The 25387-nt window shown below is 36.1% G+C and overlaps 1 protein-coding gene across 2 annotated transcripts; it reads left to right on the top strand.

Moving 5' to 3' along the window:
* The first annotated feature begins 792 nt into the window (after window positions 1-792).
* On the top strand, window positions 793-5539 carry LOC136218501 (uncharacterized). 2 transcript variants are annotated; one of them, XM_066005402.1, is made up of 8 exons: window positions 793-995; window positions 1617-2843; window positions 2941-3031; window positions 3175-3332; window positions 3423-3474; window positions 3856-3935; window positions 4024-4117; window positions 4375-5539. In XM_066005402.1, the coding sequence occupies exons 2-8, from the start codon at window positions 1734-1736 to the stop codon at window positions 4908-4910; spliced, it is 2121 nt and encodes a 706-aa protein (XP_065861474.1). In that variant the 5' UTR covers window positions 793-995; window positions 1617-1733; the 3' UTR covers window positions 4911-5539. The 2 variants fall into 2 exon arrangements, with proteins under 2 accessions (XP_065861474.1, XP_065861473.1); XM_066005401.1 differs by lacking the exon at window positions 793-995 and adding an exon at window positions 1071-1215.
* Window positions 5540-25387: the final 19848 nt, after the last annotated feature.

Below are 25387 nucleotides of genomic sequence, written 5' to 3'. Positions count from 1 at the left end.
CAATCGCGAAGGGAAATTATACTTCGCGGTTATGAGTTTTCTTCATGGTTTTGCCCCAACCGCGATGATTTTGGTTCACAGTTGGTGAAAACCGCGAAGAAAACTCTTAACCGTGAAGTTGTTTTCTGGATAAAATGATCTCTTCACTATTATTTTGAACTATTTCTAAGTCCCATTTGGAAAAATATAGCTATAAACTAACGAAAAAACACAACGATACACTAAACCCTGAACCAAAATTGCAAAAACAAGAAAACAAGAACACATAACCCTAAAGCCAATCGAAATCGCATAAATACAGTAGATACGTACCTTCTTGCCGCATTTTATCATTGGAATCGCAGAGAAGAAACATAGAGATTGGAAGCACTTTGTGTTGATAGAGAGAGAAAGAGATGACAAAGGAGAAAGAATTTTCTAAGTGTTATATATGAAAGATATTATGGGTAATTGCTAAATGAAATAGTATGGATATGTAGTGTGTTGTGTAATGAGTTTAAATATGTAAATAGATTTTCAATTTGATCAAGTTTTGTAATTTATCGTTTTAATTAACTACGTATGTTAATTGAATCGTAGCAAATACATTGGATGTATTAGGGCATCCGTAATGAATGTTATCTTGTTGTAACTTTAGATGAAAAAGTTATAACTAACCATTAGAACAATTATAATTTGTTTAGTTTTGAATATGGTTAATGTATAGGTGGCACCATAACACCAGTAGACATGCTATTAGAATCATTAAGTAAAGTAGAGTATTTATGACATGATTGGATGAGGAAGTAGTTTCAACATTTCCTGCGAATACTTGAATGATCGATTATCTAGTATTATTTGCTGAGTAGTGGTGATTTGATACCAATTAACTCTCTCTTAGCACCTCCGCGAAGATAACACAAACATTTATTTTTTTCCCTTTTTTCTGATGAAGATAACACAAACACTTACTCTCCAAATCTTGTTTCTCGGGCCATCCGTTCACGATTATCAAGGTAACTATTCTTCTTCCTGTTTTACCCTTCTCCCTTTTTATTTTATTTTATATTAAATCTGGTTTTTGGTTCTAGTGTTCTTTTTGCTTTCTCTTCTCTGTCTGCGTGTGTTCCAGAGAGAGAAACCAAAAAATCCATAATTCTTTTCTTTTTCTTTTCTATGGATGCTTGGATCCATGCCCTTCTCAGTCTCTGAGAAATCTCCTAGAAACAGTCCCATGTAAGAATTGTTTTTTTTCTTTTTGTAATCCTCATTTCATTTCTACACCCAAGGTCTAAATTATAACATAACACTTGATTTATTTACAATTCTTTCTATTTCTCTGTACTGCTTTCATTTTGAACCTTTAATATCTCCTCCTCATTTCTAACCCCCCTATAAAATGTTGGCAATTTTTTACCAGTAAAATACAAAATGTTCTTCGTATACTGGAAGGACCAGGTTCAATGAGCGTGGATTGGGATCCATGTTGGATCTCTTGGTTTTTGTTTTATTATTATTATTGTTGCAAATGTTGTTTCCTTGAATTTAAGTATATTTGTTATATTGATCTTGGATTTTGTGTTTGTTTCTCTCTCTCTCTCTCTCTCTCTCTTTTATTTTTTATTTTTTAATCTTAGTTCTTCGGGATTGCTTGTGCTGAGGGGAATTTGGATTTCAGCATATCGCCTTGGGCTTATAAAGTTTGTTCCTTGAGGAGGTAGGATTTCATGGGTTGAACTCAAAGAATAATATTAATGGGTAGTTTGAGTGAAGAAGAATATCGTTTTTTTGATGCAAATGAGGACATGGCATCAATTTCTGATGCAAAGTCTGATATTATTGAGGAATTTGATTCCCATTCTAGTACTGATAATTCAATTGCAAGCAGTCCTCATTATGAACTATGGATGAAAACACCAAAAAGTGTCAACGAGAGGAGAAGTCTGTTCCTAAATTGGATGGGAGAAGGCTGCTTAGATCATAATATTTTTTATGGAGATATGGATAGAATAAGAGAAAGCAGTGGTGCTGTGTTGAGAAAACCAGGTTTTGACGATGAGTTTTGTTCTACTCGCTCTACAATGTCATCTTGGTCCTACGATAACCCTTTTTTGCCAGAAGAGTTGGGTCCAAAGGAGAATTTTATATGTAGGAATGGGGCTTCTGCTGGGTTAATGATGTGCAACGATCAAGTGAGCTTGGAACGCCTAGTAATAGGGGAGGAATCTGACAACACTTCTAGGTCATCACCCTCGTTTCATCAACTTTTGCAGAAGGAAACTGAGGGATCAAATAACATGATGGAAACACCGAAATGTGTGAAGAGAGGGTGGCTGAGTAGATTACGTTCCATGGCTTGCGTTCTTGATAAGCAAAGTGAAGCTGAAAAATTGAGGCAAGCTGAAGAAGATGCACTTCTGCAGTCCAAGGTACAAAGAGTTAAAGTTCGCCTGTGCGGGAAGCAGAAAAAGGAGCTTTCAGCTCTTTACAAGGGGCAAGAAATCCAGGCCCATGAAGGTTCAATTCGGACAATGAAATTCAGTCCTGATGGACAATATCTTGCAAGTGCTGGAGAAGATAGAATTGTGAGAATGTGGCATGTGCTTGAAGACGAAAGATCAAATGAAGTTGATGTTCCAGAAATAGATCCTTCATGTGTATACTTCACTGTTAATCATCTGTCCGAGTTGAAACCCCTCTTTATTGATAAAGAGAAAGCAGCTAAGTTGAGGAGCCTGAGGAAAACATCAGATTCCGCTTGTGTCATTTTCCCTCCAAAAGTTTTCCGCATATTGGAGAAGCCATTGCACGAGTTTCATGGACACAATGGAGAAATCTTGGACCTCTCCTGGTCGAAGGAAAATGTGAGTTGTTAAAAGGACATTCTCTCAAAAAACAATAAAGTACTTAATAATTATTATAAATAAAATTACATTTCTACTTTCTATGTTGTTGGTGCAGCATCTGCTGTCAGCTTCAGAGGATAAAACTGTTCGTCTTTGGCAAGTAGGAAGCGACCATTGCCTTGGAGTCTTTTCACATAGTAATTTTGGTGCGACTTTGCTCTTACTTCTTAGTTTTCATAGTTGAATTATTAGCCAAGGATGTTAGTATATAGGGTAATGGTTTTGGCCTCTCTTTTGTGTTTAGACAATTACCTTTCTTGATATTTCCTTCTCTCATTATGTGATGCAGTGACCTGTGTTCAGTTTAACCCTATGGATAAGGATTGCTTCATGAGTGGTTCAATTGATGGAAAAGTTCGCATTTGGGCAATTCCTAGTTGCCAAGTTGTTGATTGGATTGATATAAAAGAAATAGTAACCGCTGTGTGTTATCATCCAGATGGGAAGGTTTGGTGATTTGTGTTCTTACATTTCATATCAACAAAGGATGCTGTGTAATCTAGTAGACTGATAGAGACCACTCTTTTCTTGATGCAGGGAGGGATTGTTGGTTCATTAGGAGGCAACTGTCGCTTTTACAATATATCAGGTAATTCTTATTCCAAAAGTTAGCATGGACCACAATCTGTAGGACCTAATAGGATGAAAGCTTCCTTTTTCTGTAGTTATGTATTTAGTATTTTGACTTGAGAAATTCATGCTGTTTCAACTTTTTACAGGTTTTTTTTTGTAATTTTACTTGCTTTAAGACAGATATCAGTGTTTGTGTTTCACTTGAAAGAATAAGCAAGTGATCTAATCTATAAGTTGACTATATTTTGCATATTCCTAAAGTGAAATCTGACTGCTTAGTTTTTCCGAGTTGTGAAAATCATTTCGGTTGCTGAATTAATATGTTGGCTTACCTTCAAGTAGATGGACAAATCTAGAAAAAAAATCTAAGCAGTAGGTTCTGTTTTGCTTGGCTCAGGCAGTCACTTGCAACTGGATGCTGAGATATGCTTGCGCAGTAAAAAAAAGTCATCTTGCAGGAAGATAACTGGATTTCAGGTAATTTTTCCCAACCTCTTCTTGTTTTTACTGCTCTCTGTTTATGTTTGTTTTAATTTTTTTTCTCATTAGATGTATTTGCCCCCAGTTTTGCCCACAAGATTCAACCAAAGTGATGGTGACATGTTCCGATTCACAAGTTCGAATTCTTCAAGGACTCAATGTGATTGGAAAATACAAGGGTATGTAAACAAACATTAATCATCTTTTACTGTCATGGCTTCTAGTGTTTGTGTTTTGGACTAGCAAGAGAACCTTTGTCAGCAAGGTTGATTTCTTGTCTTTCTTAAATTGTTGATGTCAATATATATATATATATATATATATATATATATATATAAATCCCTGCAATGCCATTCTTAACTGTTTCAGTTTGCTAGTGATTATTGCTTTCTCTTTTTTCTGTTGTTTTTTGGTTTGTAAAATTTCTTCTCTTTAGGTCTAAAAAATACAGCAAGCCAGATATCTGCATATTTTACTTCAGATGGAAAACATATAATCTCAGCCTCTGAGGATTCAAATGTTTACATGTGGAATTGCATTGGTCAAGAAGAGCATGTTACTATACAAGGAAAGAAGATAAAATCATTCGAACGTTTCACCACAAATGCATCCATTGCAATACCATGGGGTGGCTTGAAACATGGGAATATTGAAAATGGATGGAGATTTCAAGTTTCAAATAACGATTCTCCAGAAGTGATGCCATTTTCTTCACCGGCTGGTTTTTCTCTGAGCCAAGAATATTTTCTAGAATCTTTTCCCAAAGGATCTGCAACATGGCCAGAGGAGAAGCTCCCCATATCAAGCCCATTGTCGAAATCCTCAGCAATGCATAAATCACAGTACAAATTTTTGAAAGCTTCATGTCAGAACACGGCTACTTGCCATGCTTGGGGCCTGGTCATTGTGACAGCAGGATGGGATGGACGTATCAGGTCGTTCCACAATTATGGGTTACCTGTATCAGTTTGATGCTGTGTTTGTAGCACTCTGAGAAACAGAATCTGTCCTTGATTTGGGATTTTTAGTACCCCATCAGAAATGTAGCAGCATATCAGTTATAAATTATGGGAAGGGGCAGGCATAGTCGTCTGTGTTTACAGCATAATCCGTCCAGCTTGGGATAAACAAATGGGTGAGGTTGGGTTATCTGGGAAACTAAGCTTAATCTTACAATTCCTTGATTTGTTAGTTAGAGAATTTTTTTGTCTGCCAGGCCAGAAAAAGAAATGCAAGTGATCATTTTAATGGGCCGGGGGTAATCTAAAATGGAAAGAAGGAGGTTTGTGGTTTGAGTAAAATAAGGGAAAGAAATGGTGGGGGAGAAACAATTTTAAGTCTCTGCTGCCATTTTGGTAGTTTCATATGAGCTTTTGCCTTGCCTCATAACTAAAGAAACTGTGCATTTCCTTACCGCTTGTGGATTCTCATTCTGGCAGAGGATGGAAGATACTAACCATGATGCTTTTTCTCTTGTTGAATAGCTAACAGAATTTTGTATAATTTATCCTAACATTACCTCCACTACTTTTGACTTGCTAGTATCTTCTCCTTAAGCAACTCATAGTTATGTAAATAAAACCTTTCTTTGCAGAGCTGTATACCGGTTTCTTGCTAATGGCTTTGGATGGATATTCAGAACCAAGCCATTAGACCATTGATGATTTCTTATTATTCTGCTAGCATCCAATTTCTTTTAACTGACTTGAAAATAGTGTGTCATTTCCTTGTATTTTGTAAGTATTATAGAGTTTCATAGCCAAAAGATAGTTTTAAACTACAATTATGTTAAGCATTGTATTGTGTTTACAAAATTGTACATAGATATCCAATCTTTTGTTTTGATACATTTTTGTTTAAATGTTATTTTGTTGTATCAATAAAATTAAAGGATAAATTGCAATCATGGCCATTCAATTTTGCTTTATGACTGCTAAACTTTAAAATAAATAAATAAATGTAATATAAAAATAATTGTATTTTACATTTTTTTTAATACATAAAAGTCATTATGATCGGTCATTATATAACATTGACCCCTTTTAACATTAAATCTCTTCCTTTTTTCTATCCATCAATTTTGATTATCCCTATTCTATCTCTATAACATCAATTTTGACTAAAACTAAACTTTATATCTATTCCTCTCTCTCTCTCTCTTCATCTTCATTCTCCCTCCTCGATTCACCATTTTTTTCTAACTTTCGCTTTTTCCAATTTCTATCTCTTCCATTCAAGTGATAAACGACCATATCAATTGAAGAACAAGATTACTATGCACCCTTATGTGAAGGGACAACTTATTTATCCAGTCTTTGTAAACAAGAGCAAGACATATTCTAAAACAAAAAGTTCAGATATACACTGAGTCACTCCAATCAAACATTTGAATTTCTCTAAATCCATATCTGACCTCATTGTCATTGAGATTTTGTAATTCTCATTCTGCAAAACAAATCTAATTTTTGTTTTGTAATTTGAAGACCAAACATGGATTTCGAGATCTTGACAAACCAAATCAGGTGTGCATGCTAAAAAAAATCTCTTTATGGTTTGAAACTGAGACATTGTTAGTTGAATGTCCAATACACAATTGTTTTAGGACATAATTTATTAATAAATAAATTGTTCATTATTGAGTTATTTGATACAGTAAGTTTAACTATATAAAGACATTTATCTTTTATCACAACTAAAAAAGTTAGTTAGAAGTAATCTGTAGCTTATAAAAGTAATCATAAAGTGTTCATACAAGATGGAGAGTGGCCATACTTTATGATTCTAATTAATTCTGATTAATTGATAAACTTAAATAAACCCAAGTCTAAGTATCATGTTCTCAGATTAACATAATACCAGAGAAACTCGCATGTAACAATGTCTTCTATTCCTGAACAGAAAGCTGATTTCACAAGTTTTAGATATATGGATATCTAAACATTTACGTAGATTCAATGAAAGAGTTCATTAGGATTGAGGTCCGACTTTAGATAACAGGATGGATGAATCTATCTAGTGCCACCTGCCTTATCTCAACTGTATTAGTAGGTTTAACTAATCATTAGACTCAAACAATCACTAATAGTGATTTTGAATTATGTTGTGTGATGCTTTAACTCTATTATCTAGCACGATCCAACACATCGAACACGTGGGGTGTGCCTCAAGCAGAGATTATGTATCACATGAAGTAATTACAGAATGATTAATGATAGATTGAACATTCATCAATCTCGATAGATGAGAGATATATCCATTGTTAGTCCTTTGTGAGTTAGAGCTTAGTTCCGGAGGGGGGGGGGGGGGAGAATGGAACTATTGGGTAAATTTGACCCTTAATAAATTTTTCTCACAATTTAATTCATTAACACAAAACAAAAGGCAAGTTCAGAATCATAGATAATCTTTGTTTACTGTGTTATACAGATAAATGAAGCTTGATTCTGCTTGACCTTTCTAAATAGGATGCAGCTCAACCAGAGGAGCTTCTATTATGACTTAAGGTTATACGATCTATTGTGTACAATAGTCGGAAGAGTTACTTGGATATTTTAACACAAAAGCAAGCAAATATTAGAAGAAGTAAAGTAAAGGGTTAGAGAGAAGTTACTCAATGATTTATACTGGTTCGGCCTCCTGCCTACATCTAGTCCTCAGAATACCTTCCTCTGGGTTTTAATCCACAATTGAACTCTTTCAAATGGTAGAGCATAAACCTTTACAATAGACTCATAGGCACCACAAAGTACCGTCCTTTGCACACTACACTCAACAATCTATTTACCTCTCAACCTATTCCCTTATGACAGAAGTGAACAAAAGAGCTTCTGGTTTTTTTTTTTTTTATCTATTGATAAATTTGTTCTAACTTAGAACACAAAGTAAATTACTATAAGCTATTACACGAATGCAAAACAGTGAATGTGTATGACCTTTTTGCTTTTTGCTTTTGACACTTGAAAGACGATTCTTTGGATTTTAGCGTTGATCATCCAGTGCAAATGAAGCTTTTGCTGGGGATTTTTTAGTGAAGCCTGGAAGAGGGGTCATTTCAAAATTTGAAAAAATTGTTGGAGGGAAACATTCTGTCGCTTTCACCTTCTGATTCCAGTACAAAAGCTTTCCATTGAAGTGGCTTTTCCTTCTGTCTTCAGGAGACAGTATGCTTCTGATTTCTGCCAGAGGTAGTCTGATGGTTTGGACATTTATGGTAAAGATTCCAAATTATTCAGGAGACAAGCAGTCTGTTACTTGTACTTCTTTACCGATATAGAGGTGCAATGTCAGTGTGAAGAGTGAATGTTGATCTTCTCTAATTCTCCTTGATTCTTGTCGTCTGGTAGAATCAACCTTCTGGGCTAGAGATAAGCTTCTGGATTCTTCCAGCTATTGGGCCATAATCAAACCTTGGGGTTTTAGCCAAGCTTAAGGCCTTTCCTCGATTTCTTTTCTTTCTCTTATTAATTTCTTATAGTATTTTTGTCAGAATCAAAATTCAGTGTGGAAATTGTGTTTCAACAATATCCCCCATTTTGATGTTGGCAAAAATTCAGATGATAGGAACAATTGATTTAACTTCCCCATAATAGTTGAGCTTACATTTCTTTTAGATTCTCCCCCCATAAGGGTTGAGCTACTGAAATAAATTTTACTTAAGATAAAAAGGAATGTTAGACGTTAAGAAGTTCAGTAGTAAAATTAAGTTAAGAGTCAAAAGTATAGTGTATCAAAGGCATAGAATATCAGAAGAAGTAAGATGCACAAAGATATTCGAACAATGTTCTTACATTGATAGAATTAGCGTTGAAGCGTTTGAAACATTGCATAAATTTAGTTAAATCTTGATTTATCAGAGTTATTCGTTTATAAGAGAGAAAAACATATACATAAATAACGTTCAAAAGCAGTATGGAAAAGATAATGATATATTCATTTATACATTCAACAAATAGATAACAACACATAAAGCTAAACATCTTATAAGCACAGAAGAAGAAAGACAAAAGATCTTATTTCTATCTAATGTTTAAGGTCTCATTGTTATTCTTCTTCTTTGAAAGTGGTTACTACTATTGAGATGTGGCCATTGTTCCAGAAGCCGCATCTTTATCATTTTTTTTTGTTTTCTTCCTCGGAGGCTTTTGTTGGTCCCTTGTGAGATAGAATCTAGTTCCAAGAGGGGGGGGGGGGGGTGAATGTAACTATTGATAACTTTAAGACTTTATAAAATTTTCTCACAAATAATTCAATAGCACAAGGCTGCTCAAAATCAGAGGCAAACTTTGTTTGCTGTGTGAAATAGGAACATAGCTTGATTCTGCTTCTGAACATTTAAACACTAGTCCACTTAACTGGAGTAGCCTCTGTGTGACTTTGTTAAACACACTATTGAGTACAATAGTCAGAAGCGCAAGTTATATATTTTAAGCACAGAAGCAAGCAATATAAATATATCAGGAGGAAAAGGGTTAAAAAAATTGTTACGCAATAATTTATACTGGTTCAGCCTCCTGTCTACTGATGCGGGTCGACTAGTAGGTTGTAAATATGTAGAATGTGGATGATGGGTATACAAATATGTGTAAGGTGTTACGTGTGCAATGGAACTCTACTAGACGCGGCTACTTAGGGGCAAGTGTACCCCGTCGTATCAAGTAATAATCCAGTTAAGACCGGGTATCGAATCCACGTGATTTATAACCACAAGTATTAAACTACTGGGTTTTATTCGTTATCTAGGCGGTGAATACTTTAGGTTGGTTTGGTTGACAACTACAAACTCCTAAACTATGGTGAGACAGACTTTATATAACCGAAACTCTACGGGTTGCGATAAGTTATAAATATAAAGAGCAATGACTCCGAACATATATGATTGATACTTTACTCTTGCAAAGACGACTACGTGTAGACCGACCGACCCGTGAAGTGCTTAGACTACGTGGTTCCTAGTCAAGGCGTGTCTAATGCTGGGGATTAGAAACTAGGGCCCGTAAGTTCCGTGGCTTGTCAATTCATACGGTTTCTGATGTGTTACTTCCGGTAGGGCAGCACCTATATGGTTCCCTAAAGATGACCCGTCCAAAAGGGCATCGGGTATCGTGTCCCCCTACACAATAATCAATTACAAATATCAAAACAAGTAGTAAACATCAACACGTATAGAGAAACGGGAATTGCAATTCATATATTATAAATATGGAATGAAAAGAATATGAATACAACCAAGCCTAGTACATAGGAAGAGTGCAAGCAAATTAACAAGTAAGAAGGGAAGAATCGGCCCTTGGAACTAGCTAACCGGACTCAAGGCCGTCTCTTAGGTCTTGGAGGTGGAACTTCTCGAGCTTGGTGGAAGAGGATGGAACGTAACTTCGACGGAGTGACGGGATAAGCGAACAAGCTCTCAAAGTGATAGAGTTTTGATTACAAAAAAATCTGAATGAGGAAATGAGTGCTAATCACTCTTATTTATACACATCAAGCTCGGGGGTGGCTTACACAAGTTACAAGTAAGAATTCACACTATTTTTGCAGGTTTCATAAGGCACGCCCCGCATGGATGGTAGTACGCCCCGCATCTTTGCCAAATTAACCCATCCCGTTGATAATTTCTTCCGCATGGACCATATTCAGACCTGTTGACTCAACCACGCCCCGCGTGGTTGAGCTCCTGGAACTCATTTGCTTGAATTATGCCTTGGACGCTCCGCGTGGTATGGGTTACGCCCCGCGTAGTTGAGCTTCTGGAATTTTGTCTCTTGGTTCACACTATAGACGCCCCGCGTACTGTGCCATACGCCCCGCGTGGTAGGTGTTGCCCATGTGGGAACACGTAATTGACTGCTGTGAATTAGGGGACATTATCCTACGCCCCACGTGCCGGCTTCCGCGCCCCGCGTGTCCTATGAATCATCACTTGTTTATTTCTAACTTGTACCTGAAAAATACGATCCTCGAGAACCGAATTAGCTTGACATTTATTTTCTGAAAATTAATCGAAAATTAAGGAAATTAACTAAAAACATAAAATTTACTTTTATTTTGTTATTTTATTGAAAACACATTATTTTTGTAATTAAACTTACTTATTTAGTCCAAAATTAAACTGTAAATCACGCTAAAAGATAGGGACAAAACGTCCCTATCAACCTCCTCGGACTTTAAAGGTTGACTTGTCCTCAAGTAAAGAAAGTCGAAAGACAAGGGATTGAGACAATTGAGAAACAAACCTCCGGTTGGTTTAACCAAGTGCGTGATTTAAAAACTAAGATTTTACGAAAAAGTTTTCAATAAGTACTTACGCAAGCGAATGAGTGATCAAAACTTATTCGAAACCTCCATGATCAAACTTAATAGGCAATATTAACGGGTATTGATTATCTTTTGAGAACCCGATTGTACCTCACCAAGGGATTTCACTCTTAACGCTCAATCTTTGGTGGGTCAGTGTTTATACGCTCTTCTTTGCACTTACTCAAAGTCAACTCGAGTTTGCATGTTCATCCGGGTTTTTCCACCTATATTATGGTTGGTCAATATTAAAAATGAACCCGAAGGGGGGTTGTAATGTGGGTGGCTTTTTAGTGGTAAGTGGCTAATTTTTAGAAACTCGAGCCCAAATACCACTTTGGTTGTTGCATCGTTTTCTTCATTGTTTTGTCCTAGCAAGCACGTAAAATGTATTTTGAAATTGCTCGGGCGATTTCAAAGATTTATTGTGCTTACTTACTAGAGACTTAGCTTATTTCGGGTATTTTCGATGCATTTGAGTTCGGTATTCAAACAAGAGGAAAAAAGGGTTATATGTTAGGAAGGGTGTTAGCAAAGAAGTCGGTTAATAGGCTCGAGGGGGCTTCCTAGAGGTTTATGAAAAACGAGAAAAAAAAAAAAGAATTAGCCTAAGTGGGTTCGTTTTATCATCTATTGCCCTTCTTACCTAAACAAGTGTACTTAACCTGGTATTAGATGCAAACTCTATGAGTTGAGTGAAGTCAAAGCTCTCGAAATATTGTGAAAGAAATAGAGTTCTCGTACGAACTCTTTTAGGCTCAAAATACCTCACATGAATTTCGGGTTAAATTGTGCACTTTCTAGTTCTCGTAAAATTTTCAAAAATCCCGTCTTTTTTTTAAAAAAAATTTGCGCAATGCGCTTACATTAAAGAAGAAAGAAAAATCCCCACCAGACCCGGATGTGATTCGAACCCATGACCTCCCAAGGCATAGGTAAGCTCTCAACCACTAGGCTAAAAATTTTCAAAAATCCCGTCTTTATTGCCTTTTTAAATTTCATTATAGAGATAACTCGTGGGTTAGGACTCAATGCTTTTGGTTTAGTACAAATCTCGACTATGCATAAATTCCCTAGCTTCGAAATCAAGGCTTAAATTTCTTAATTAAACCGATCCTTTGTGTTTCCACGTATTTACTTTTGAAGACAAATAACAGAACTTTTAATTAATTTCCGAGGAAGGTAGCGTGTCGGAAAATTTATGAACCAATAAATTATCTTAATTATTTATTTTATTTTATTTTTATTTTTATTTTTGTTAGTGCAAAATAAACTATAAGTGCGGGGTTCCACGACCCTCCGCGTGATTAAAAAGACGTTTATTCCAAAAACATCGTAAAATAAAAGAAAACAAAAACAAAATGAAAAATAAAGGTTGAGGTAAATTAAAAAGGACCTTACAGGTCTGGTCTCACGCGGGACGTACCGTTGGGTACGCTCCGCGTGAGACACTTATTGGTGTTGATTTTATGGGAGAGACTCGGATGCGCGGGGCGTGCCTAGAGGGGCGCTCCACGTGATCCGAGTTTCAGGCCATTTTTGTTTTAGAAGGTGGTTCACGCGGGGCTTGCCGAGAGAGGCGCTCCGCGTGGACCTTATTTTTGCACCAAAACGTTGAAAAATAAAACGAACACATACGCAAACATAAACGTAATTAGGTGAAAAGGGAGTTAATTAAAAAAGACATAAAGATTACAAAACACAAAAACATTAAAAAGACATAAAATAAAAGAGCATAAAAACCTAAAACAGAAAAACATCAAAAACATAAATCACAAAAACACGAAGAAACTACGACGGAGGCGGAGGCGGAGGCGGATTCCCATATATGTTAAAATGGGTGAAGAAGGTGTTAGTGAAGGCCTCGAAGCTAGCCCGGTCCGCTTGCCTTTGGGCTTCGAACATGTCGAAGCGGGAGGTGATATTGGCCTCGAGTGTGTCGAACCGGGTGTTCATATTTGCCCGGTCTTGGCGTTGGTTCCCCTCCAAAATGTCCAACCGGGCATGAACCAATTGGAAGTCGGGGTTGGTGGAGAAGGAAGGTTCGGCCGGCATGTCGCCCAAGTCATCAAGGTCAAAATCTGAATCCCACTCCCCCGCTTCTTGTTGTTGACCCACACCCGAACTTTCACCCGGACCGAAGGCATGCCGGTGGAGGGTTTTGAAAAGCATTTTTGTCCAGGGACTTAGCCATCAGCAAGGAATCCAAGGTAGGCATTCCTCCCTAAGGAAACAACACAAACTTATTCAGTAAGACCCAATGGAACACTACATGCTCTTCCCTAGTCGGAGCTTCAGCTGCAAGTAAGGAGGCATAGGCAGCAATCATCTTGTGATAATTAAAAGGAGCCATGTTGAAATCCTTATACCCCTCTGAAGAAATCTGACAAGGGACATCTGTGCCAACCACGGGCAAATGAGTTAGAGCTACAATGTCCCATAGAGTTATAGACATTGGCCACCAGGGAAAATAAAAGAATTGCAAAACAAGACCACATTGATAGCGCTCCCAGCACCAGTCCTTCAGAAAAGGTAATGTGCTGAGAAGTCAGCTTGATAAAATTAGAGATATGTTGTCTCTCCTATTGAGCACCAAACTCAACGGGTTGATCCAGTCAGCCTAGAACGAAGTATAGCGCGGCCAGGTTTTGTTCTTGCCACTACTAGGAGGGCGGTTAAGATGCCTAAAGGCTAGCAGCTCACGGTTCGAAGCCAAAGGGTAAGGGAAGTCCGGCAAAGCAGTGGTAGAAGGGCAATTGGTCATAGTATATAAGGTATGCTGCAAAAGGGGAAAATAGACCCTAAACTCAGTAAAAGGAGAAAACCAGAAAGACGAGCCAAAAGAGAAAAAGCAAGCAGAGTAGAGAAGAAGCTCACCAGAGGACTGGGCATCGTGGAAGAACCAGTGCAAGGGGTGGAAGAAGACTTCGCCATTTCTGAGAGGAAACACACACATGCAAATAGAGACCAATATAGGGAAAGCTAAAGCCAAAAAAGCGAGAAAGGAGGTAAACGAAACAAAAGAAAAGCTTACCGAAAATGAGAAAATCGCATGAGAAAAGGGGAAGTTGAGCTCATTCAGGAAAGCAAAGTGGAACACGGATCCTCAAGTGGGGGGAATTTAAAAGAAGGAAGGAGAGAACCGAAGAGTTTGTAAACAGTTAGAAGTGTATTGATGGGAGAGTTATAACTCAAGTAGGAATTATAGCTGAGTCAAAACAGTTATGGATTCGAAAAAGCTGACAGATCATTATGACCAGCCGCCAGGAGTGTGAAAAGAGAAAGGGAAAAGACGTCCAGGTATCAGCTCTACATTCTAGAACTAATACTTGAGGGGGCAATTGTGTTGAAATACCTTTCCACATGATTTTGATTTGATAAAATTAGTTAAGTTAATCCCATGATTAAGACAATTAAATTTAAGTGCTTTGGTTTAATTGTACTAATATGTTTGTTCAATGTTGAGTATATTAACTAACGAGAACAGGAACTAAGAGTTCATAAAAAGAAAGACAAAACGAAGTCAGCATAAGCAAAGACACACATCAGAAGCTGAGTAGAATGTAACTCAGCCTCGTTAAAAGAAAAGTCTTCTATGGAATAACGCTTGAAGGCAACGCCGATCAAAAAAGCTGAGCAAGATGTAACTCAGCCCCGAGAAAGGAAATCTCAAAGGCAAAGTCGAACAATCAAGCTGTGTATTCATCAGGACAGCACCAATGATCCGTTTACTAGAAGACAAGACCCGACAGATCTCTGCAACAAATCAGAAGTCTCGGAAATATGATCAAGGACCTTTTCGAGATGCATGGACCATCTGGCGTTTGCCAAGAAGACAAAACCTGGTGCTAGAAGACGAACCTGGCACAAGAAGACGAAACTGGCAAGCCTGCCTCCTGCGCAAATCAGAAGACAGGATTGGCCTGCAGTTCTGGAAGCTGGCCAATGCATGACGAAAGAAGACCGTTTACTCCCAACGGTTATGTCTTATTTCAAATCATTGAAGCTTCAGAAATCAGTATAAATGGACAAGTTCAGAACTTGGTTCATTGCCGAACATATACAAGAGAAACAGACAAGCAGAATCTTCACTAAGTCAAAAATCCAAAAGAGAAGCTGTCTGAATAGAAAAAGCAAGTTCTTACACCCAATTCCAATCATTGTGTAAAAGTCTAGAGTGAATTGTATTCATCTAAAGTGTTCTTCATTGAGTGAGAACAATCTTGTATCAATTGTAAAGGTTAGAAGAGTGAAGTTGCGTACTCGGTTATAGTACTCAGTGGTAGAGAAATTCTGAATACTCGGTTATAGTATTCAGTGTGAGATAGGATTGAGTAGACGAATAGAGGACGGTACTCTTGCATACTCAGTTGCTATTGTAAACGGTTTGTGCTCTACCTTTAAAGAGCTCAGTAGTGGATTGAAAAAGCCCGGAGGATTCTAGGGACTGGACGTAGGCGGTGAGGTCGAACCAGGATAAGACTGCTGAGTAATCTCTAACCCTTTCTCTTGATATATTTGTATATGTATGTGTTGCTTGCTTAAATTGCTCAGTAAATAATTTGTACACGCCGACACTGAGTAATCAGAGTGCTGAGTTGGAAGCTGACCTAAAGTGTTACTTCCCAACTCTCAATCGAAACAGCTCTAGTCAGTTTCTGACTAAAGCTGTCTCACACCTCATTCAGCCTTGCTGACCTAAAGCTGAGTTAAATCAACAAACATTTAATTAAGTCAGCATTATTAAGCGAAAAAGTTACATTAGTTCCTAACCCCCCCTTGGAACTAATCATATTACATTACACGGGACCAACAAATCGTTTCCCCCATAATTACGCGGGAACTAATTCAAAAGGATCAACGTAGAAAAAGTGCCAAATAGAGAAAGAGCTGGAGAACACTTCTCAATCGGAACCATCCACAAGAAACAAAGCAGGCTGAAAAAAAACAACAGAGGAAGGAGAGTTTAGGTGAGCAGCAGCATGCCCCACGAACCAAAGCTAATAGAACTCGAAAGCATGACGAACGTGGAGCAAGAACGTGGGAAGGTGGAGTTTATGGACATGTGAAGTTCGTGGGTAGTTCGCAAGGAGATAGAGCTTGCCACCGTATTTAAAGAAAGCAAGAAAAAGGATCCAACTCAAATCAATTCAACAAAATGAAATCAAATCAAACCAAACCAAACCAAATCCTAATGGAATTCAAACAATTCTCACATTACGGACTCTAGCTATTCTGCAGCCTTAGTTTGTTCATTCGAATTTAACTTTCAACTTGTAAGCTCTAGCTCTAGTCTCTCAGTTTTTATTAACAAAACCATTCAAATACAATGCAAGCAATGTTTCTCTCTTTGAATTCTCTCTTTTGCAACATCTTAGTGTAGTCATAATCAGTCTTCTAGATTCCACTACGAACTTTAAGCACTTTTATGTCCTTTAAGCTTTTTACACTTTCATTTGATTAGAAGTTAGATCTTATCTCTTAGCTCTTTTTGTAGTTTTTTAACAAAGCTACTGGCATGCTCGCAATCCAATCCAATCCACACAAGAAAGGCACCAAACAACGTGGCAAGTGGATTTTCCACCCAGAGACCAAAAGTACCTATCACGATGGCGACACACCAGTCATGGATGTGACAGACAAGATTGCTTGACAGAAGACAAAAGCTTTTGTCACCTTTGTAACTCACCAATCACGAACGCGATAAACCATATTTCAGCAAAAGACATGTTTCTTCATCCAAAAAGCATGTCTCTTCACCCAAATCAAAAGTTCTCTTCGCCATTAGCCACATCCGATCATCACATCTTTATGAAGGGATGTCTTGCAAGGGACATGACTATTCCACATCTTTATAAAGGAAGTTCTACATTAATCTATAAAGATAGAGATACAGAAATATTTCAGAATCAGTCATTACAACACTGAGTTTGAGATATTGAAGTAACTTACTTAGAGATTTTGCTCCAAGCATTGAAGGAAGTGAGATCGAGGGATAAACTTCCTAGAGATCCCGAGGCTTGACAAACCATACAAAGATAGTAAAAGGATTCACAACCCCTATGCTCTCATCTGTTATAGTCTTTTTCCCTGTATTATTTACTCTTTATAAATGTACAACATTGTCAGTACTTTATCCATCACAAATTAATCAATCAAATGCAAATTATTTTATGTTCATTATGATCTTCTTTATTGCTTTATGTTTATTTTAGGGAAATTCATACAAGCAAAGCATATGAATAGTTATTAATTTATAAATCTAGAAGAGATTCAATTTATAAAAAGATAATTGTATTACATCTATAACTTATTCTGTTTTTTTATTCATAATCTTAATTCACTATGATAGGTCAATGAATTAGCATTGTTTATCTAATAACACATTAAGTCACTTAATCCTAGATCGAGAGATTGGATTGAGAATTTTCATCTGATACAACTGCATGAGATTGAAGGTATTAACAATTTCACACTTAGTTAAAAATCACTAAACGTATCCCGAGCTATGCATGGAAATAAATCATAGGATTAGTATAGGTTAAATCAAAACAATTACCAAATTAAAGATTTTCTATAAAGCAAGAGAAAATGAATAAGTAAACAATATGCATTGAGAGTCATATTGCATTCCATGTGGATCAATATCTTTTATTACTACAAGTGAGATCGTGTGCTTGCAGAATTCGCCTAACAGCTTCTAACATTGCTACTGGAGCAAATATTTATCCATAGTCAATACTTTATTGTTGGCTATACCCTTGGGCTATGAGCCTTGCTTTGTTTCAGATGAAGTTTCCTCCATCAAGTTTGTTTCTGAAAATCAATCAGGTTATCACGGTCTTCTTATCCTTTGGTTTGGGTACTAAGTCCCATACATCATTCCTTCTGAATTGATCGAGCTCTTCTTGAATTATGATCATCCATAAATAATTATGTCTAAAAAATTCTTTACTTTGAGAACTGAGACAAAGGCAACATTTCCTAGAAGTCTTCTGAGTTGACCTCTGGTCATTATGTTGTTCTCGACAACGTCGATGATGTTTCCCTCAGAATGTCCTCTAGGGATTCTTACTTCTCTCAGAAGATCATTGTTTTCAGCTATTGATGTTTCAACAGTATCTGCAGGTAGATTGTCATCATCAAACATAATTTTTTATTCAGATTTACCTTCAGAGGCTCTGACTGAACTTAATTCAGAAGCTTGAATTTCTTCAGTAGGTGTTGAGGCTTGATCCTCTTCTTTTAAGTCTTTACTAGACTTCTCTGCAAGGTTAGTCTTATCGAACTCACCATGTACTGATTCTTCTATATAAGAGTTCATTTATTGAAAATATATAGGCTCTATTGTTTGTTGAATAGCCAAGAAAAATAGCTTCATTAGCCTTTGAATCAAATTTGGCAAGACTGTCTTTAATGTTTAATATAAAACATTTACAACTAAAAGCTTTGAAGTAACCCATCTTAGGCTTTCGCCCTTTATATAGTTCATAGGGAGTCCTTTTTAGAATAGGTCTGATTAAAGCCCTATTAAGAACATAGCAAGCTGTGTTAAGAACTTCTCTCCAAAAGTACTTTGGAAGGTTTTTCTCATTCAGCATTGTCCTGGCCATTTCAACTAGACTTCTGTTTTTCCTTTCAACTACCTTATTTTGTTGAGGAGTTCTAGGAGAAGAAAAATTATGGTCAATGCCTCTGCTCGACACAATCCAATTCACACAAAAAACGCGTTCAACACTCACAGAGTCTTATATCTTCTGATTTTATGCCAGAAAAGGAAAGTCTTCGTTTGACTTCCATATGGGCTTCTGGTTCTGGGCTTCTTCCGGCTTGGGCCTTTAATTCAATCAAGGCCTTTTTCCGTACTTGTGTATATTTCTATTAAATGATTTACACACTTAAACAAACTTATTAGTAATAAAACATATTAATTTAATTCTGAATTTTAATACCTTGAGGGATCTAATTCCTTAAATATTATTTTTGTTAAAATCCAATCTTCATCAAAATTGGGTTTCAACGCTAGATATATCTCTATTCTAGTTGAAGTTGGTTTAACTAATATGCCCCAATCCGGTAAAAATCGGGATCAACTCGTGACCCAACAGTTCAATCGAGACCCAGAGTGACCCTGATTTTTTTAATTTAATTAAGAAAACTAAAACCTAGAAAATGTATTAAACTTTGAAATCCCGAATCCAGTAATGACATATCTTGATTTCTCCTATAATCAATGAGAATCGATCAATAATTAGCGAAAATGAAAAGATTTCCATCACAATGCAAAGGATGCAGATTGTTATCTTCTTATGGGTCTCTACATGCGCCAATAATTTATCCGGTTGGAAAGAACCTTCGGATGAAACTCTTCATAAAGCTCTTTAATCGGGTGGCGCCATAGAAGAGAAGAAAATGAAGAAAGAGAGTGGAGAGAAACAAGGAGCAAAAGATCTACATTTTGGTCTTCTGATGCACCGCCAAGTGGAAGTGTTATGGAAGGATGTCTCAAGATTGAAAAGCCATAAGAAAATGAGATAAGATAAGAGGGTAAATTACATGCATGACCATTGAACTTTGTCAATTTTTATGGTATGTCCACTGAACTTTAAAATGCAACATAAAAGTCGCTGAACTTTACACTAAATTACATCCATGACCACCATTACCATTGACCCACCTTTTTGACATTTGACTCCCTCTTCAATATATTAGCCTCTCTCTCCCTATTTTACCCCCACCTTACACTATATAAGCTGTTGGAAAAATTGAATAAAAATATATATTAATTTATATACCAACAAACACATCCTTTTATGAATAGTCGTGTCCGTCGTGAACAGTCGTGTTCTTATATGAACAGTCGTGTCTGTCCGTGTACAGTCGTGTTCATTCGTGAAAAGACATATCCTTTCGAGTTCTATTTATATAGAATGGATTGTCAAATTCACAGTGAGTTGAAAGATGGTTAAAGGCTGTTGTTGAAGTTTTTCAATATACTCTTTGTCTGTTCACATTGTTCTTGTTTTCCTACTCCGGTGATAACTAGGCTACACACGGTTTGAGTTCGCTTGCGTAATCTGTTGTATCCTGGGAGACGACCGTCAATAGCGACGACATCTGTCTTAAGGAAACTGCTAATACAGGCCTCAGATTTGTCTATCTCTTTCATTTTAATTTCTAGCTTTATTGTTCATATTATTTTCTGTGTTCATTTTGTTCTTTGGTTAATCACATCTAACATTTTTAAGACAGACGTAATTGTTTGTCTGACAATCTTAAGACAGATGTTTTGTTTTTTATGTGATTTTCAGAAACACACTGAAGTATTATTTGGAATGAATTTGACAGAAACAGATAATTGTTTTCGTAAGAATCTAACATTTTTAAGACATATTTTTTTTTGTTTTGTGATTTTCAAAAATACACAGAAGAAGATAAGAAGTTTACTCTCTGATACTAGTTTGAAGATGGATTCTTTGATGTCAATTCAAACAATGAATTCAACCGAAATTCTATATCATTTTTTTTGTGTGCGTGGAAAAAGCAGTTTGTAGAATATTATGCAGTAGCATTTTAATTTGTGATATTGCTGGAAATATCATTAGTTTTTGTTTATTCAATGGAGTCTAACATTCAAGGTTAGTTTCCTCATATCTTTAAATAATAATAAATAGTACACTAGTTGTACATTTCGTTTGGTTGATAATGGCTTGGAAACCACTTTTTTATTATTAAATGTTATTATAATATGAGGTGTAGTTTTTCAACCATGAAAATCATGAAGGCTGCCAGTTCATTTCATAGAGTGTTTTTAAATTTTACAGAAATATTTTAATTGTTTGGTATTGATCATCTTACAATTAGATATTTGCAATTTTCGTAATTGTTTTGACGAGCGGGAATATGTTGATGATCAATTATCTTAACGAACAAATCATAATTGAAAATTATACAGGGACAGATTGGAGGACAACTTAATATATATAGTTTATATTTTTTGTTGTTAATTATTTATTATAAATCTATTTGTTTAAATAGATTATAATTTTCTAATTCTAACATTGTTTGTTTAGAATTTCAGGAAGAAAAAGTTATTAATTACTGTCTTGTTACTGTTTGTTTAAACATATTAATTACTTTTTGACATATGTTGGTACATGTACATTAATTGAAGATGGATCCGGTTTTAAAAACACGGTCACTTCAACGAATGTAGGTCTACTTGTACCAGTGGCAACGTGTAAGCCACAACGATAGTCTAGAAAAATTCATTAGTGTGAATTTTAAAGACTTTGTGATAAAAGAAAATATATTTTCTTTAGAGATGATAATGATATGAGAAAATTCCATATTTGATATTCTCGCGCGTAAGGGTGGATTTACATTAGAAATGTGAAATGTCATAAATTGAAAAATCCGAGCAGTGATGTTATCTAGCCGAGTTAGACTGGTAGATGAACATTAGTTGGCTAGATTTAATTTATGAAAGTCACTAAAAATGTAAAAATCAAATCGCCTTAAAATAAGTACGTCACAATGATGGAATCAACGAAAAATATCATATCAATCGGTGAATATGCGGTATAAAAAGCTTCTGTATGATAAGTTACAGGTAGAAAAGCTTCTGTGTGATAACACCGTTAGTCAATTGATCTCAACGAGTGTCATCCTTGTTGATTTTGTAGAATCAAAGGATAACACAGCGGATCCGCTAACCTAGAGGTTAAACCGAGATCAAATTGAAAAATCATCGAAAGGAATGAGACTAAAGCCCATAGAGAAGAGGCGTTATGTGAAGGAAAACCCTACCTAGTTGATTGGAGATCCCAAGATCTAGGTTCAAAGGGACAACCTAATTGCATAAACCTTGCGCGTTCACTGTGGGGGTTAAACCCTCGTCCATTCCTAGATGTAAACAGTGACACCAACGGAAAAAGGTTAAGCTATATACTTTTAATGATACATTGTGCGTCAGTATTCTAAGCAAATAAATCACCTATGTCAGAGTGAAGTGGGGTCGCTTCGATGGAGACTAGTGTGGGGCCTAGTTCTCTTAAACTCTCGCAGAACCAGGCGATGTTCATGACCATAACGAACATAATCATAAGAACCATACCGTGTTACATTGATATCTGTGTGGGGTATATCATCGTTTACACAAACGGCAGAATAGTTCAAAGACATCGCGTCTACTAATCAGCCAGTAAAGTAAATATACTTTCACAAGGGAATGTTCAAGGCACATTAGCTACCTATCATATGCAGATATCTTCTGTAGAAAGTTATCACTATTTCGTAATCGTCTCGTTTTTAATTTTATTCATGTGGGGGATTGTTGGAAAAATTGAATAAAATTATATATTAATTTATATACCAACAAACACATCCTTTTATGAATAGTCGTGTCCGTCGTGAACAGTCGTGTTCGTATGTGAACAGTCGTGTCTGTCCGTGTACAATCGTGTTCGTTCGTGAAAAGACATATCCTTTCGAGTTTTATTTATATAGAATGGATTGTCAAATTCACAGTGAGTTGAAAGATGGTTAAAGGCTGTTGTTGAAGTTTTTCAATATACTCTCTGTCTGTTCACATTGTTCTTGTTTTCCTACTCCGGTGATAACTAGGCTACACACGGTTTGAGTTCGCTTGCGTAATCTGTTGTATCCTGGAAGACGACCGTCAATAGCGACGACATCTGTCTTAAGGAAACTGCTAATACAGGCCTCAGATTTGTCTATCTCTTTCATTTTAATTTCTAGCTTTATTATTCATATTATTTTCTGTGTTCATTTTGTTCTTTGGTTAATCACATCTAACATTTTTAAACCAGACGTAATTGTTTGTCTAACATAAGCTTTTCTCTCTCTTCATCTATTTCACTCTTTTTGTTTCTCTCTCTCTCTTCCCTCAATCTTTTTCATATGTTTCTCTCTCTTTTTTCATATCTTCCTTCCTATTTCTTCTCCTTTTTTACTCATGGGATTCAAATGATTATATTATATGTGATTATGATTAAATATTGAGCAGACAAAATGCAAATTATACATAAAAAAAGAAGAAAGAAGATTAGTTAACCTCACTGCTGAATTGTAGTTACAAGATGAACTGTAACTAAGAGCAAGATGGTTGGAGAACGATGAGTATTTAGCATACAAAGATTTTCTTTTCCAAATTTCCCTCTCTTATAATGGAAATAGTGGTAAACCCAATACCAAGAAATTACTTCCAAAATTATTACTCTTCAAGATTTCAGTAGTCACAAATACAAATACACCTAAGAAAACCCAGATACAAAAACAATCAGCTAGGTTGCGAATATTAGTAAAGGATTCCCAGAATCTACAATTTCATGGGTTAATTGCGAGCCAACTCTAATTTGATGTCATCAAATATAAGGCCTTAATTGTGAGCTAACTCCAATTCTCAAGACTTACATAAAAGCAAAATATTAAAAAAGTTCCATGTCAATTCAGGACAATTGTTGTTTTAATCGAGAGCTTGTTCAATTCTAAAGAGTCACAAATACATAAGGTTCCCTAGTTCAAAATCCATTATATACTCATCTGCTTTTGAAAGATGTCAAATATAGCAAATACAAAAACTCAAAAATCTATTTTTTTTTATCTAATTACCCTATATTGCAATAAATTGCTAAAAGGAAATATATGAAATAACATATGAATCTCCTACTATAGTTTTGCAAATACCTTTCAACATTTGGAATCTAATGAAGAGATCAAGAGAGAGAAACAAATGAAAGAGAAAGAGAGCAAGAAAGAGAGGAAGAGAGGGAGAGAAACAAATGAAAGAGAGGGAAAGAGAGAGTGAAAAACTTATTTAGTAAAAGGGATGAGTAAAACAGGTAGATAGAAAAAGGTTAACATATTAAATAGAGAGTCAAATGTCAAAAAGGTGGGTCAACGATAATAGTAGTCACTAGTGTAATTTTGTATAAAATTCAGTAACTTTTGTGTTACGTTTTGAAATTCAATTGTTATATTATGAAAATGGACGAAGTTTAGTGGCCATGAATGTAATTTAACGAGACAAAATAAAATGATATATGATACGAGGTTATGTTTGGTTGGTTTAGTCTTTACTAAATATTTATTTTTTTTCTATTTTAGATGTTTGTTTCCATTAAACAGAATATGTGACTTATCATAGCGTAAAAAATATTAAAATACTATGAGACATTTCTTGTAAGAAGAATAATAATGCCCGTCTTATTTTATAACAAATATGACTTAATTAGGGGTGAGCATGGTCCAGTTCGATCCAAAATGTTGAAACACCTTTCCATATGATTTTGATTTGGCAAGATTATTTAAGTTAATCTATGATTAAGAGGCAATTAAATTTAAGTGCTTTGATTTAATTGTACTAATGTGTTTGTTCAATGTTGAGTATAATTATAAGTAAGAACAGAATTAAAAAGCACGACAGAATGAAGCCAGCACGAGCCACAGAAGCTGAGTAGAAAAGAACTCAGCATAATAGAAGAAAAGTCATCTTCAGAACAAACGCTTGAAGATGAAGCTGACCAATGAAGCTGAGTGGAACACAACTCAGCATCAAAGAAGAGAAGTCTTCCTCTAAACTAAAACTTGCAGACGAAACTGACCATGGAAGCTAAGTAGAATGCAAGTCAGTGTCGTCGGAGACTAAGTTCAAAGACAACGGCTATTAAAGTCAAGCTGAGTATTCTTCAAGACAGCGCGAATGATCCGTTTGCTAAATGACAAGATCCGACAACTGTCTGCGTCAATTCAAAAGCTTTGGAATTACGCACGGAGACAATTTCGAGATGCATGGGTCAACTGGCCGTTGGCTAAAAGACGAAACTGGCGCTAGAAGACGAACCTAGCGGAAGAAGACAAGCCTGACGCCTGCTAATTTCAGATGACAGGATTGGCCTGCTATATCTGTATGCTGACCAGTGAATGACTCAAGGAGCCATTTGAATTCAACGGATACTTCCATATTCAAATGATTGCCACATCAGGAATTCACTATAAAAGGACAAGTGCTTCACTTGGATTTTTTGCCAAAGTACAAAAAGAAAAGAGCATACATACAAAGCACATTCAAACAAGAATAGAAGATCTTACACCAAATTCCTATTTCTGTGTAAAAGCTAGATTGAATTTGTATT

The sequence above is a fragment of the Euphorbia lathyris genome, chromosome 2 (assembly GCF_963576675.1).
Source record: "Euphorbia lathyris chromosome 2, ddEupLath1.1, whole genome shotgun sequence".
Classification (NCBI taxonomy): Eukaryota; Viridiplantae; Streptophyta; class Magnoliopsida; order Malpighiales; family Euphorbiaceae; genus Euphorbia; species Euphorbia lathyris.
Note: the sequence above shows the minus strand (reverse complement) of the source record. Positions and strands in the feature narration are given on the sequence as shown.

Bases quoted from the DNA above. Each gene is read 5' to 3' on its own strand.
- LOC136218501 (XM_066005402.1), top strand. From the start codon at position 1,734: ATGGGTAGTTTGAGTGAAGAAGAATATCGTTTTTTTGATGCAAATGAG. The intron at 3,333-3,422 runs GTTTGGTGATTT...TTCTTGATGCAG, and splicing joins GTTATCATCCAGATGGGAAG to GGAGGGATTGTTGGTTCATT. The intron at 4,118-4,374 runs GTATGTAAACAA...TCTTCTCTTTAG, and splicing joins TGTGATTGGAAAATACAAGG to GTCTAAAAAATACAGCAAGC.